General features: G+C 51.3%; 1 protein-coding gene across 1 annotated transcript in view; it reads left to right on the forward strand.

Annotated features, from left to right (window-relative positions):
- Kcnk5 (potassium two pore domain channel subfamily K member 5) overlaps window positions 1–5,226 on the forward strand; it is a 42,274-nt gene extending 37,048 nt beyond the window's left edge. The window contains exon 5 of the mRNA NM_001039516.2: window positions 2,742–5,226. Within this exon, the coding sequence (NP_001034605.1) occupies window positions 2,742–3,619 (878 nt within the window). The 3' untranslated portion in view covers window positions 3,620–5,226. The remainder of the gene's footprint in view (window positions 1–2,741) is intronic.
- Window positions 5,227–14,709: the final 9,483 nt, after the last annotated feature.

Here is a 14,709-nt window from a genome sequence, read left to right on the forward strand (position 1 = left end):
TGAGTCCCTGCCTCCTTCCTCTGACCTCTGCCACATCTCATTCTAGTTTAAGACAGGCCTTTGGGGGACCTGATAGATGTTAGTCTTTTAGCTCTCTCTTGCTTCACATTCCCATCCTCACGTAGGTTCTCTCTCTCTCTCTCTCTCTCTCTCTCTCTCACATACACATACACACACACACACACACACACACACACACACACACACACACACACAGACACTGAGCCAGGATGGCTGCCAGACAAGGGAGGCCTTCTCCTCATTGCCCTGCCCCCTCAGCCCAGCTCTCTTCCTCCTCCTCTGCTTAATCCCCACAGGCAATGAAGAGGTTCTTTGTCCCCTTTGTGTGAAGGCCTGTGCCTGTCCCAGCCGCCCATGCTCAGTGTCTGGTGCCTGTGGCCTGCACAGCCTCCTGGTTCCTAATCTTGAAACCATTCTGGACCAGCGTCAGCCTGTGCCCTCCCTTCTGACCTGCACCTCGGCTCCCAGAGGTCACTGCGCCAGCTGCTTTGCCTAGAGGGCAGGTGGAGGTCAGGCCTCTGCCCCCTTCTGTGTGGAATGCTGTGAGGGGGCAGCTGAGTGGGTGGAGGGAACAGGACACTTGCTTCAGTGAACACTCCTGACCCTAGCTTCATGGGGCCTGCCTGCTGTCTGGACATAAATTTAGAGGCATAACCCTATCATTGTTTAGTCTCAGGGGCCCAGAGGCTGCTGAGGGGAAGCCTGTGGTATTAAGAAGTGCAGTGGTAGGTATCTTTAGGCATACTTCGGTGTTCCAGCGAGATACCAGATCCATCCTCCTATCTTGTCTGTAACAATAGCCACCACACAGAATACTGACTGCACACGGAATCCCTCCAGCTCCCGGGTGCTGAGGATAGAAACCAGGCCTGTGAGCCTGTGACATCATTGTTGCCGTTCTCAGACTTCACTTGTGATCAGGAGTCCAGGGCAGTATTGCCTTCGGAGCAGGGCACCTCCTAAGTCAGGGCGTCTGGCGTCTGGCTCCTGGGAAGGTTATAATGAGGGCTGGAGGTTTCCCCCTCCAAGCCCTTCCCTTCCCTTACTTGCCACCGTGGAAGGCAGGATACAAATGAAGAAGCTACAGAGGATAGTTTTTACAGTTACTTTTGCTTATCTGTTTTATTTATTTGTACATTGGGGTTTAGCGTATGTGGAGGTCAGGGGACAGTTTTTAGGAGTTGGTTCTCTCTCCTTTCACCCCGTGTGTGTGTGTGTGTGTGTGTGTGTGTGTGTGTGTGTGTGTGTGTATCCTGGGAGCAAACTCAGGTCCTCAGACCTGGCAGCAAGCCCCTTCAGCCCATTGAGCCATGTCGCCTGACTGACTGTGAAGGGAATCTTACCTAATTCTAGAAAAGAAAGGGACCTCAGGAGTTGTGAGGCGAGGACGGGAATGACTTCTGGAGCATGTAGTCACAGAGGGGCATACAGAGAGTGGGGCCACTGAGGACAACCAGAGAGAGGGCTATGCTGAAGACGGCTGACACAGGGAGGCGGGTTCCACCTTGGAGGAGGGTAAAGACAGTTTAGAGTGGTTCTTGCCAAGTCAGTGCTTCCTGGGTCATCTCGACCCAACCACGGCATCATTCACAGTAAATCTGTTAGTCCCTCCCCGGGCCTGAGGCTGCCAGCACCCCCAATGTTAGTCCCTCCCCGGAGCCGAGGCCGTCAGCACCCCCAATGTTGAGTTTTTATTCCGTTTTTAACTGCCTTGATGCACTCACTCTCTGAGAGGAACAGAAAACGGAGCAGAAATATGCACGCTCGCAAGCTGGTCATTCAATAAACAGTCGCCCCAAAGAGCCCCTTTAACTCCCCTCACCCCTTAAGTAACCTTGGTTCTGACTTTGTGCAGTTGGAGAAACTGCGGCTCAAAGGTGGGCTAGAGCCACAGTCCTTTAGGAAGGAGATAGGTGAGGACGTTCTAGGCCTCGAGTGCGTGCGTGCATGCGTGAGTGCCTGCTTAGATATGTAAAGTCAACGCCAGGTGTCATTGTTTAAAAGCCATCTAACCTTGGGTTTTTTTGTTTTGTTTGTTTGTTTGTTTGTTTTGAGACAGATTCTTGTTAGCTGGGGGCTCACCTATTAGACGAGGCGATTGGGCAGTAAGCACCCCCTCTTCAACACCCCAGCACCGGAATTAAACCTCATTCTATTATGTTGGGTCTTTTATGTGGATTCTTTAGAAAAAAAAAGTGTATGCATGTTTTGCCTGCATGTGTATCTGTGTGCCACATGTGTGCCCGGTGTCACAAAGAGGCCAGAAAGAGGGTGTCAGAGCTCTTGGAACTAGAGTTACCGATGCTTGTAAGTAGCCATATGGTGCTGGGAGTCAAACCGGGGTCCATCTGGGAGAACAACCAGTGCTCTTAGCCGTTAAGGCAACTGCAGCCCTTAGGTGGGTTCTGATGGTGAAACTCAAGTCCTTGTCTTACAAGCACTTTTACCTCCTGAGCAGTTGATTTCCCAGGTCCTTCCTTCCCTGAGGCAGGGTTTCTCTGTGTTCACAGCCCTGGCTATCCTAGACTCACTTTGTAGACCAGGCTGGCCTCAAAAGTCACAGATATCTACCTGCCCCTGTCTCCCGAATGTTGGGATTAAAGGTATATACCACCGTGCCTGGCTCCTAGGCCCTCTTTTGAACCTGGGCGCTGCATGGTGTTATATCAGACAGCACGGCTTCGGCCATTGCTGACCCTCTGGGCTTCTTGTCTTTACAGGTGTGAACCCCAGTGCCAACTACCACGCCCTCTACCGCTACTTTGTAGAGCTTTGGATCTACCTGGGGCTGGCTTGGCTGTCCCTCTTTGTCAACTGGAAGGTGAGCATGTTTGTGGAAGTACACAAAGCCATCAAGAAGAGGAGGAGGCGGCGGAAGGAATCCTTCGAGAGCTCCCCACACTCCCGGAAGGCCCTGCAGATGGCCGGAAGTACGGCTTCCAAGGACGTCAACATCTTCAGCTTCCTATCCAAAAAGGAGGAGACCTATAATGACCTCATCAAACAGATTGGGAAGAAGGCAATGAAAACAAGTGGGGGTGGGGAGAGGGTCCCAGGACCCGGACACGGGCTGGGAGCTCAAGGCGGGGATGGCTTACCCAGCATCCCTGCATCCCTGGCACCTTTGGTGGTCTATTCCAAGAATCGAGTGCCCAGTTTGGAAGAGGTATCTCAGACTCTAAGAAACAAAGGACACGTGTCAAGGCCACTTGGTGAGGACGCTGCGGCACAGACCCCCAAGGAAGGTTACCCAACCTCCGAAGTGTTTATTAACCAACTGGACCGTATCAGCGAGGAGGGTGAGCCGTGGGAAGCCCTGGACTACCACCCGCTCATTTTCCAAAACGCCAACATCACCTTTGAGAACGAAGAAACCGGCCTCTCTGATGAGGAGACCTCTAAGTCTTCCGTGGAGGACAACCTGACCTCAAAGGAGCAGCCTCAGCCGGGGCCCATGACTGAGGTGCCCTCGAGCAGCACGGGTGAATTCCCTTCATCGGATGAGTCCACCTTCACCAGCACTGAGTCAGAGCTCTCTGTGCCTTATGAGAAGCTGATGAACGAGTACAACAAGGCAGACAGCCCCAGGGGCACGTGAGGCGGGCCTGGCTCCCAGCTGCTTTCCAGTGGCTTCCTCTCACAAGGGATGTCCTACGATGGCCAGACCCTGGGGAGAAGGCTCTGGAAATGAGATGAGGAGCCAGGGACCTGCCTTTCCTTCTGTCCTCTCCAGTTGGTTGCTTCCATGGGATGCAGTGTTGGCCCAGGACAGGCCTCCATTCTGTGGCCCAGTGAGGAGGCTGCTGTCCTGGGCCTTCCCGGCTGGAGTATCTGCTGACTCAGAGGCCTACATGTAGACCTCAACACTCACCCTGGAGGTCCTGTGTTTGCTGCTGAAGCCTTCCCCCATCGTTCGGTTGACTGTCTTACGGTTCTCTGAGGCCAAGAGCCTCAGCTGAGTTCACCAGTGTTAATGGGCAAAGCCCTTGTGCCCGGCACTAAACTAGACATCTGGAAGGAGGAGGAGGAGGAGCTTGTAAGACCCAAGGGGTTAGCATGCGGTTCTCGGGTGTTCTGGGAAGGCACAGACATGATGGGGGTTTGGGGCACCTTAGTACCCCAGCAGTAGCAGGGCCTACTTGCCCACCTGTTCATCACCTCCCAGCAAGCCCCTTACTGCAAACCTCAGGGCAGGGGCCGTGGGAGAGGGGACATGTGTATCTCGTATGTGGAGCCACGCTCACCTCGGATCCCCTCTGAAGAGCAACAGCAGGCCAAAGGTCTCCTAGGCCCTGAAAGTGCAGGAGAAAGATAGAAGCTCCGGGTGTGGTCAGAGAGCTCAGTAATGAGGTGCAGGCCCCTCCGCCCCAGCCTAGGCGCCCACACTCCCAGCCCACCGTCTCATTTTGTAGAGATCCCTCACTGCCCCCCCCCCCCGCCCCTCCACTTTAACGGGGCCTGTAGAGTGAGGCCAAACTGCTCTCGGCTCACGGAACTGTGAATTGAGCCCCTCCCCTGCCTCCAGCCACTGTGTGGTGTGAGCATGCGCAGGTGCCAGTGGGCATGTGTGCGTGCGCATCCTGGCTGGGGAGAAAGGAAAATGTGAATCTTACTGGTCCAGCTCCTAGCGGCTGGGAACTAGCTGCCGTATAAGTGCTTGATGCTCAGCCTTCAACCAGCCCACTCTGGCCTAAATGCTTTTTTTGTTATTAATATTTTTTTAACGAACTGTCTTTTTTTTTTTTTTATACCCAGAGCCAGTAAAGAACAGGGTCCCTGCCGTTGGGATGGAGGTCTGTCTGTCGGGCACTCTGTTGTCCTCCCAACTCAGCTTGTCCTTTGTCTAGCGAGGGAGAGAGAGACAGCCGCAGGTCTCAGGTGTGGGGCAGGAGATATGGAGTTCCCAGCTCAGCTGATTACCTGCCTCAGCCCCTCCCCTTGCCCTGTTCGTTTGCCAAGGGGCGTAATAGGGCCAGAGCCCCCACGTTATGACAGTGAGAGGTGTGTGTCCATACGTCCGCCATCCTCAAAGCGGTTGCATAGGCCACACCGGCCTCGGGGTGGGAGAAAGAGCCTGGCTCCTGTGAGATGTCCTAAGCTGAATGTCCCGGAGCCATAGTAACCACACTGTATGCATGTACTGGTGGTGAAGACAGGTGTAATTTATTTTAACATTTTTTTTTACAATAAAACACATGAACAAGCCCGATTGGTGCGTGGTATGTTTGGGGTGGAAGCAAGGTGGGAGTGAGGGGTGGGCAAGGAAGATTCAGGACAGACTGATGTCAGTAGGTCAGAAGGATCAGTATAGAGCTGAAGTGGAGATTAAGGAAGAAAAAGCAAAGAACATCTAGGAGCAGGGCAAAGGAGATGTTCTTCTCGCTTACCTGATGCCGTGACAATATTCTGCCCCAAAGCAACCCGAGGGAAAGCTATTTGGCTTATATTTCCATCATCAAGCCAGGGCAAGAACCTGGAGGCAGGAACTATAAAGACCATCATTGGCTGACTCGGTTTATGACTCATTCCAGCCTCATGCTTAGCTGAGTTTTTTGCACAGCCCAGGACCACTGCCTAGGGATGGTGCTGCCCACAGTGGGCTGAACTCTTCATGAACTGTAATCAAAACAGTCTTCCACAGCTATGCCCACAGGCCAATCTGATCTAGGCCAATCATTCCTCAGTGGAGACTCTCCCATCAGATAGAAGTGTCAATTCGACAATTAAGGCTAGTCAGGTCAGGTAGGATGGCAGTGGCACAGATTTTACACTCAATAAAACACACAGTAACACTTTTGCCTTGCTAAGATGATAGAAGCAAACTGAGCAGGAGGCAGACAGGTGTCTGAGGCACAGAGTTTTGTAGACAGTAAAAATGGAGACGCAGGCTTTGAACCCGGATAGCACGGTTCCCAGCCAGTAACACAGCCGACATGCTGCTATGAGAAAATGGCTAGTGGGTTTTTTGATTGTTCTGACATCACTGGAAGGACCTTACATCTCCAGCTGGGTGAATCAGAACTTTTCCCAACTCGAGGGGTTCGGAAGCAGAAAACAGAGCCAGGGCGTAAAGCACCCTGTTTTAAAACCTGTGAGCGGAAAGATGACTCACGGGTAACATTTGGAAGTGGCCCTGACTGCAGTGTCCCCGGTGCACACTCAAAAAGCCACATGAGGTGTCTAGAGCCCCAGCAAGCAGTCCTAGAGTAAGTTTGGAGTTGGAAGCAGGAAACTTTATGCACAGTGGCAAGAATAGTGAGATCCTGCCTTAAAAGCAAGGGAGGAAAGAGAACTACTCCGGAAAAGTCCTGACCTACCCCGGCATACGTGCTTGATTTCATGAGAGAGCAAGCAGGCATGCGCGTGGGCACACACAGACCAGTCTTAAATGTCCCTGGTTGGGCCCGTTCACACCTGTGATCGCAGTACTCAGGGGGCCAAAGCAGGGGCATCCTCGAATGAACGTCTTTCATGAGGGCATGGTCCACAGACAGATGGAGAGTACAACACTTTTAACCCACTGAGCCATCTTCTCAGCACTGTGCCATTTCTATTAGGAACCCTGAGATTTGGGTGTCCCTCAGAGGCCCTGGAAACAACGTCCAGTGGAATTGGAGATCTTTCCTGACTACCTGTCCCTGTCTTCTCTCCTCTCCTCCCTCACGCCCTCCCACACAAGTGCACTCACGCATAGCTCTGTGGCTTCCCAGTTTGACCTTAAGATAACAGCATCCCAACGCCCACGCCCTTTATTTAGCATCAGGTTGCTTCACACACTCTGCCGGTTGCTGTTTAAAACAGCACAGCCCCAACCACACCAGTTGCTGGGCAGCAGCGGAGATGGGAGTTGGGGAGTGGCTTTTGGGGACAGAGCTGAAGGGGGCACTGGGCACCAACACACATTGAAGAAGGCTTAGTCTTAAAGACTGAGCTTAATCTGGAGCTTTCTGAGGTAGGAGAGGCTGGATAACAGTTACAGCAGACCCCCTGGCCAGGCTCCCCAACTCCCTAAGAGGTCTTGGACTGAGAAAGGGGATGCTGCAGGGGGGAGGGGGAGGAAGCAGTGAGCTGGGCCCTGGCTTGGAAATCCCTGGGCATTCTGGCTGGCACAACCCACCACTGAAGCCACAGAATTAGCCATAGCCTGGGGCAGCGTTCCAGAGGGGAGAGATCAATAGACTCAGTGGAAGTCCATGGTGCTGTTCCTTTAGGTTCTGCTGCCTCCAGACGCCTTCCAGCCTAGCCTGAGATAGCTCTCCTCTCTCCATCAGTGTCATTGCACAGACTGCTCTGCAGCCACTGTTAACTGGTCACCTGCTCTGTGCTCAGTTCCGGTGCAGCTAGGCGTGGGACTGACAAATGGCCCTGCATCCAGGGAGTGAGAATGGTGTCTGTCTGTCCTTCACAGGGCACCTTCCCATGGGTGAATCCATACCTTTCCTTGTTTGTTTTTCTCTCTAAGACTTCTAATTTTAGATTATGCGTACAACTGTGTATGGGCGCACATGTGCGCAGGTACCTGAGAAGCCCAGAAGAGGGTATCACGTCTCTTGCAGCTGGAGTTACAGGTGGCTTGGAGCTGCGTGGTATATGTGCCGGGATCTGAACTCAGGTCCTCTACAAGAGCAGTATGACTGCCGAGCCTTCTCCCTAGCTCCTAGAACTTAAGAGCAAAAACGGAACAAAGCAAAAATAGGATTTTATTCTTTGAGAACCCCAGGCATGCATTTAACAATTTTAATTATATTGACCCCCTATTCCTCCCCACCTCTCCCAAGTTCACATCCTCATTTTCTTTAATAACCTATTAAGTCCAATTTTTACAAATGGGTGGGTGGGTGGGGGAGCAGAGGAAGTCCTACCAGGGGCCACACCTGTAAAGAAAACTGACTGCTTCCTTTTTAGTCATCAGATTTTTTTGTCAACAGCTCCTTAGTTGGGGCCGGGGGCTGGTGGATCCATCCCCCACCCATGCTGGAAGGTTGGCCCAATTGATCTTGCACTGTTGTTGTGTCCCTGAGTGCACTGGCCCTGTCGTGTCCATCCAGAAGATGCCGCTTGCCCCAGTTCTCCCGGACCTCCGGCCCTTACAATCTCTCTGCCCCCTCTTCCGTGATGTTTCCTGAGCCTTGGGGGAGGGGTTATGCTGTAGCTGTCTCCTCTGTGGCTGAGTACTACATGGTCCTTGCTCTCTGCTCTGTAGAGCTGTGAGTTCTTGCATTAACCAGCATGCACCACGTTAAAAAGCCTCAAGATCCCTTTTATCTGTGGCTTTTAATCCTAACATGTTATTAACTCCGTTTTACAAATGAAGAAGCAGAAGAAAGTAATTTTCCCCAAGTTCAAACAACTATGAGGTGGCAGAAAACACCTGCCCAGGCTTGCATTCCTGTCCCTCGCACCGCCCTCTGGCAGTTCTGAATCTGATATGGGGAGACACCCTCAAAATCTGTTGGAGGTGGCTGAAGCTCTGACCTTCAAGGAGTCTGCAGTCTGAGGGGGAAGGGAGGCCAGAAATGGAGAGAACAACTATCCCAGCTGCCTCTCTACCTTCCTGTGAGACCCCAGAAGAGTCGCCATGCCATTGTTCAGGAGGACTATAAAAAACCTGCTTGGGTGTCACCTTATCCTAGAATGGGTCTGGCAAGGGTAGGGTTGCTTGGGACGGTTCTGAAGCCAAGGCTACCATCTGAGAAAACAGTGGGCAGGTTTGGCAGATGGCCCTGGGAGAGGTCTCCAGCAAAAACAGCCTCTCTTTGGGGGCACCAGAAGTTTGGTCTCTGCTCTGCCCATCTTCTCTCCATATTGGAATAACAAGTTGTCCCTGCTTCAAAACAGACAAACAAACCCACTTATTTGGTAAGGAGGGCAACCCTACTGTACTTGAAGTCAGGACAACTGAGTGGACACAGACATCTTTTTTTCGGAGCTGGGGACTGAACCCAGGGCCTTGCGTTTGCTAGGCAAGCGCTCTACCACTGAACTAAATCCCCAACCCCTGGACACAGACATCTTTTTGTTATGTGTGTTCTGGTGATCAAACTCAGGGGATCACTCTTGGCAGCAAGTGTCTTTACCTACTGCCCAGATTTCCAATTTTGAAACCCAGGTCCCAGGTGCTAGTCTGAGTCTCCACTGCGTTCATGTTATTCATGACCCACATCTTCACCTGCCTTTATTTTCTCAGGGGCCACCTGCTATCACCTTTCTGCACCAACCAGTCAGCCCTCCCTGAGTCTGGATGGGTGCCTTTCCCATGTGGCACTGTCCCCTTAGGAAATCACCTCTGTTCAAATTGCTGTGACCCGTTCAAGCTCCCTGTCTCCGGCTCTTATGCCTTCTCCCCAGCAAAGAACCACTCGCTGTTGGTATTCAAAGACTGGGTTACTCTTGTGTGTATTCCCACCAAGGTCTGGACATGGAGATGGGCTCTGCTCCCTGGTATTGAAAAATGCAGGGTGAAGGTCCCCCCTACCCCCCCCTAAGTCCCATGTGTCTCATTGGCAATTCTGTCCCTCTATTCCTGAAGCAGAGGCCAAAGCAGGGGCAAATCTTGCTCCACGAGGGCAAGTCCCAACAAAGCCAGGTGGATGAACTTGAGGGACCTAGTGGCAGACTGAGGTGGCCCGATGAATCACCTCATCTTATGCCAAGTCACCTGAGTCTAGAGGGCAGGACCAGGACACACAGCACACCCAACTCCTGCCCAAGAGCACTGCTGCTGCTAACATCTCCTTATCTTTACCTCTCTGTGTTCCCAGGTGATTAGGAACAGAGACCATGGCCCCCCAATGCTTCCTTTCCTGCCATCCTTCCAGCCTGGACTATCTCCTCCTGTTAGCCCAGCAGAGCTGTACGGTCTCCTGGTTTACAGAGCCCTTTCACACCTATGTGGGAGATTGCTCAACAAATTAAAGCAGACAGGTGTAGTGTTTTACAGCCCAACGGAAGGGCCTTTTACAAATTAGGAAATCTGATACTTTGGTTTGGGGCCCTGGAGAGCAAGGCCTCAGGCAGGATCTGGGGTGTGTGTGTGGGGGGGGGTGGATGGTCAGAAGTAGCAGACAGACAGGGAGGTGGGGGTGAGAATGGAGGAAAGCGAAGAAGCAGCAGAGATAAACTTCTAAAACATTGTTTAAATTTGTACCTCTCTCTCTCTCTTTCTCTGTGTGTGTGTGTGTGAGAGAGAGAGAGAGAGACAGAGACAGAGAGAGACACAGAGGGAGAGAGACACACAGAGAGAGACAGAGAGAGAGAGAGAGAGAGAGAGAGAGAGGTAAGGACAGATAAGGAGACCAGATGTTGTCAGAGCCCCCAGGAGTTGGAGTTCCAAGCAATGGGAACCACCCAATATGGTGTTAGAAACAGAACTTAGATCCTCCCCAAGAGCTCTTAACTGCTGAACCATCTTCCCAGTCTGGAGTTACACTTTTGAACCAGTCATGCTGGGTTCATCCTGCCAGGTCACTTCTGTGAAGCTGTCGTCCAGCATTGCCCTCAGGCTGGTTTCTCTGAAGGACAAGGGCTTCTTTCACCCACCAGTGCCTATTTCCAGTGCTTGAGAAGCCCCAGGGAAATCATCCCTTATCTTCTTCCACTTGTGATGGATAGAACACCCTATACTGGTCAGATGGCCTCAGATAAGCATCTTCCCACTGCTGACTTGTTAGCAATGAGAACCGGCTCCTTCCACCTACAAAAGAAGCCCCCGTGGTTGCTTGGTTCTCAGTTCTGGCGAGAGGAGCTCTAAAACTGAACCATATCCCAGCTCACCTGGGCTGTTTGGGTCTATAAACGAGAGGTGATTCCAGTCGCTTTTGGACCTGATGCTTCTGTGCTCTGGGGGGAGATCACAATATAAGAAATCCAAGTACCTTGAGACTCAAGCAGTAAAGAAGCCCAACTTCAGTCGTGTGACCACACGGCCAAACTAGACAACATCTTGATCACCCCAGCCCTAGGCAATGTTTCAAAAGGACATAGCCAGCCATCCTATAAATTGCAGACTTACCAGGAAATAAATGACAGTTGCTGTAGTGAGTCTGTGTTTTAATCTGTTTTGTGTTGCTACAACAAAATGCCTGAGATGGGAGTACTTTATAAAGACAGAGGCTTATTCACCTCAGTGCTGGGGGAATCTCAGAGCATAGTGATGGCATGGGATCCTTCTGGTGAGGGCTTCAAGGTGGTAGCATCCCACGAGAAGAGGGAAGAAGGGAGAGAAGGAGAGAGAGAGAGAGAGAGAGAGAGAGAGAGAGAGAGAGAGAGAGCCGAGAAAGCTGAACTTGATTTTTATTTTATTTTTTGAAACAAGGTTGGCTTTGAACCACCATTGAGCTAAGGGTTAAGGGTGACCTTGACCTGCTGAGTCTCCTGCCTCTATCTTCTGCCCTTGTGCTTGCTACCTGGCAGTTTAAAGAGTGTCTGCACTGAATCCAGGGCTTTACACATGTTAGCCAAGGACTCTACCAACTGGGGGTGTGGTTCAGCCCTTAACATGCCCCTTTAATCCCAAAGAATGAAGGTCAAATTAGTTTGTAAAAGGAAACACCCATGTTTGAGAGTGGCAGACCAAGTAATAAATCAGAGAAAGATTTGACAGACTAGGATATGCCGGCCTCTCTGAAGAAGAGAGGAGAAAGGGAAGCTACTTAAGGGAGAGAGGGACAGCACAGGAGGAAGAGAGTGCAGTCCAGGAATAAAATGGTGTGTGTGTGGAGACTACAGTAGAGTTCAGAGGGAGAATAGAGCGGCAGAGAGGGAGAAGGAGGCTGGTTTACCAGGAGAGTTCTACAGAGACAAGTTGAAGAGAGAACCAAGTAGACACAGGTAAAGACAGAATGAGCAAGCAAATGAAAAGGAGCCAGAAGATTAGAACTAATAGAGTTAGTTTGAGGCCAAGCAGAGCAGGTCAGAGGTTGAGAGAAAAACCAGACTGAATAAGTCAGGTGGGAGAGGAGTTTGAGTGAGATCAACTGAGTTGAACTAGCCAGTCACAGAGATTGAAAAAAGAACGAGAAAGGGTGAGGTTATTGAGCAGTAAGTCTCAGAAGCTTAAAACATTCTAGGCCCAGATTAGATGGTACAGAGGCTAGACCCTTCCAAGACTAGGCCTAGGTTAGCAGACTGAGGCATAAGCCCCAGGACGACAATTACATCAGGTGACTAATAGGTGAATTTACACTCCACCTCTTAAAGATCCTATCACCTTCAACGTAGTTACACAAGGGACCAAGCCGCCAGCTCAGAAACCTTTGGTAGACAGTCTGTCTGTGGTCTGAGACATTTGCTGTGATATCCCAGGCAAATGGCTGTCTGCTGGGCTGCCAAGAAAGAAGGTTCTGAGGTACAGAGATAGCCCAGCACCTAATACCGTAAAATGTAAAGCTACAGTAAGATGTAAAGTGGTGAGGTGTGGGGCTGGAAAGATTGTTCAGTGGTTAAGAACACTTGATTTTGCAGAGGACCCAGGTTCTGCTCCCAGCATCCACGTGGTGGCTCGGAATTACCTGTAATTCTAGTTCCAGGGGATCTGATGTCCTCTTCTGCCCTTCCAGGGCTCCTTCAAACACGTGGTGCACATAAACCCATGTAGCACACACAGATGCACACACATTCTAAAAATTGCAAAGTTGGACCAGATTTCGGCTATACCTGACCCAAAGAGCACCTGCTACCCTGACTGGAGAACTCTGTCCTTGGACGCAGCAAAGCTGAGACAAGACTCCTGCCCAACGTCTTTTTGTCAGATGTTGAAGATCCATCTACTTCCAGCTCTCCAGACCTCTGTGTTATCTGTCCAGTGCGTTGGGAGGTCTGGAGTCTGTGATTATCTAGGCAGATGACTGGCAGCCATTTCTGTGCGGGTAAAGATGCACTTACAAGGGCAAGCATTTAATTGGGACTCGCATAGAGTTTCAGAGGTTTAGTACACTATCATCACGGGCAGGAAGCATGGCAGTACTTAGGCAGGCATGGTGCTGGAGAAAGAGCTGAGAGTTTTACCTCCAGATCTGCAGGCGGCAGGAAGAGAGAGACAGTGGGACCTGGCTGGGGCTTTGGAAACCTCAAAGCCCACTTCCGTCCCCCATTCAGTGCCGTACTTCCTCCAGCAAGGTTACACCTCTTAATCCTTCTAAGTAGTGCCACTCCCTGATGAGCAAACATTCAAGTAAGTAAGCCTATGGGGGGAGGTTCTTATTCAACCCCCAACATGATGTGCTACCTTGCTGGCATGAACGAAGATATCCCAAAGAGATACTTACCCACTATCTGACTATTGAAACAACAGTCCCCGAGAAATTGGAATTTTATGCTGGAAGAAGGAACAGGCTGGTGCCAGCCATCCAGAAGAAAACTTGTCTCCTGGAAAGAGACTTACGACTGAGCTGAGCCTTGGTTGTTAGGGCTGCCAAGGTTCAGGCTCTGTCTCCAACAACTGTGGTACACTGCATGAGGCTGGTGTGATTATCCTCAACGGAGAACTGAGGCTCAAAGTCACACAGCTCCGCAGAGGCAGAGCCTGGCTTCTCAGATGAAAACCGGTCCCAGCCGGTATTATCTGCTACTCTACATGGGGGACACGACTCACCTGCTCCAAAGGAAGGGTGCGCAGAGACAGTGACCTTCCCACAAGTCACAGCCACGCTCCATAGAGTGTGTGAAACCAGTGAGTCAGAACCAGCATCCCAGCCCAGCTTAGCAGTGATGACTGAGACCACCCGGGGATCCTGGAGCTAGCTCAGCTGCTGTCCAAGCAAGGACCTAAGTTCAAATCCCCTACACTCACACAAGCCGGACTCAGCAGTGTGCATCGGTCACCCCAGCGCTGGGCAGGTAGAGACAGGACTTGGTGCTCAGTCAGCCCAGCTCAGTAAGAGACCCTGTCTCAAAATATAAAGTGGTTTGGGGCTGGAAAATTGGTTCTATGGTTAAAGCACACACTCATCTTCCAGAAGATACAAGTTCACTTCCCAGCACCTGTGTTTAGTGGTTCAGGATTGCCTGTAACTCCAGCTCTAGGAGGATCTGACACCCTCTTCTGGCTGTGTAGGAGTGTGCACACACGCACATGTACACACACACACACACACACACACACGCACACATGCACACACATACACACGCACACACACACACGCACACACGCACATGTACACACACACACACACACACACGCACGCACGCACGCACACGCACGCACACGCAATCACACTAAGGGTTATCTGGGCTCTGGCTTAGTGAGATCCTGATTAAGAAGTAATAGGAGAAGGAACAGAAATACCCAAGTCCTGGGAACACCTGGCTGGAGGTCTCAGGGGTCATGCATTTGTGTTTCCTATGTCCCTGCCAAGCCACCCTGCCTGTGTTTCCCCCCTGCATTGAAACGCCTGTTTACCCCTTCATTCTCTGAGTCCTTCACCTGCAGCCCTGGCCAGCTGAGCTGCTCTGTCAGGGCTGTTGACATCACACGCAGAGCAGATGACCCGTGTTTGTTGAGTCTCATGGAAGTTGCCTAGGACACCTGATGATGGTGATTGAGGGGGAAGGAGAATCTCAATATCTTTCTCTGTCTCTCTCTGTCTCTCTCTCTCTGTCTCTCTCTCTGTCTCTCTCTCTGTCTCTCTCTCTCCCTCTCTTTCTCTCCCCCCCCCTCAATTCAGATCTCTACCCTCAACAGTTCACTGC

The sequence above is a fragment of the Rattus norvegicus genome, chromosome 15, assembly GCF_021556685.1.
Source record: "Rattus norvegicus strain SHRSP/BbbUtx chromosome 15, alternate assembly SHRSP_T2T, whole genome shotgun sequence".
Classification (NCBI taxonomy): domain Eukaryota; kingdom Metazoa; phylum Chordata; class Mammalia; order Rodentia; family Muridae; genus Rattus; species Rattus norvegicus.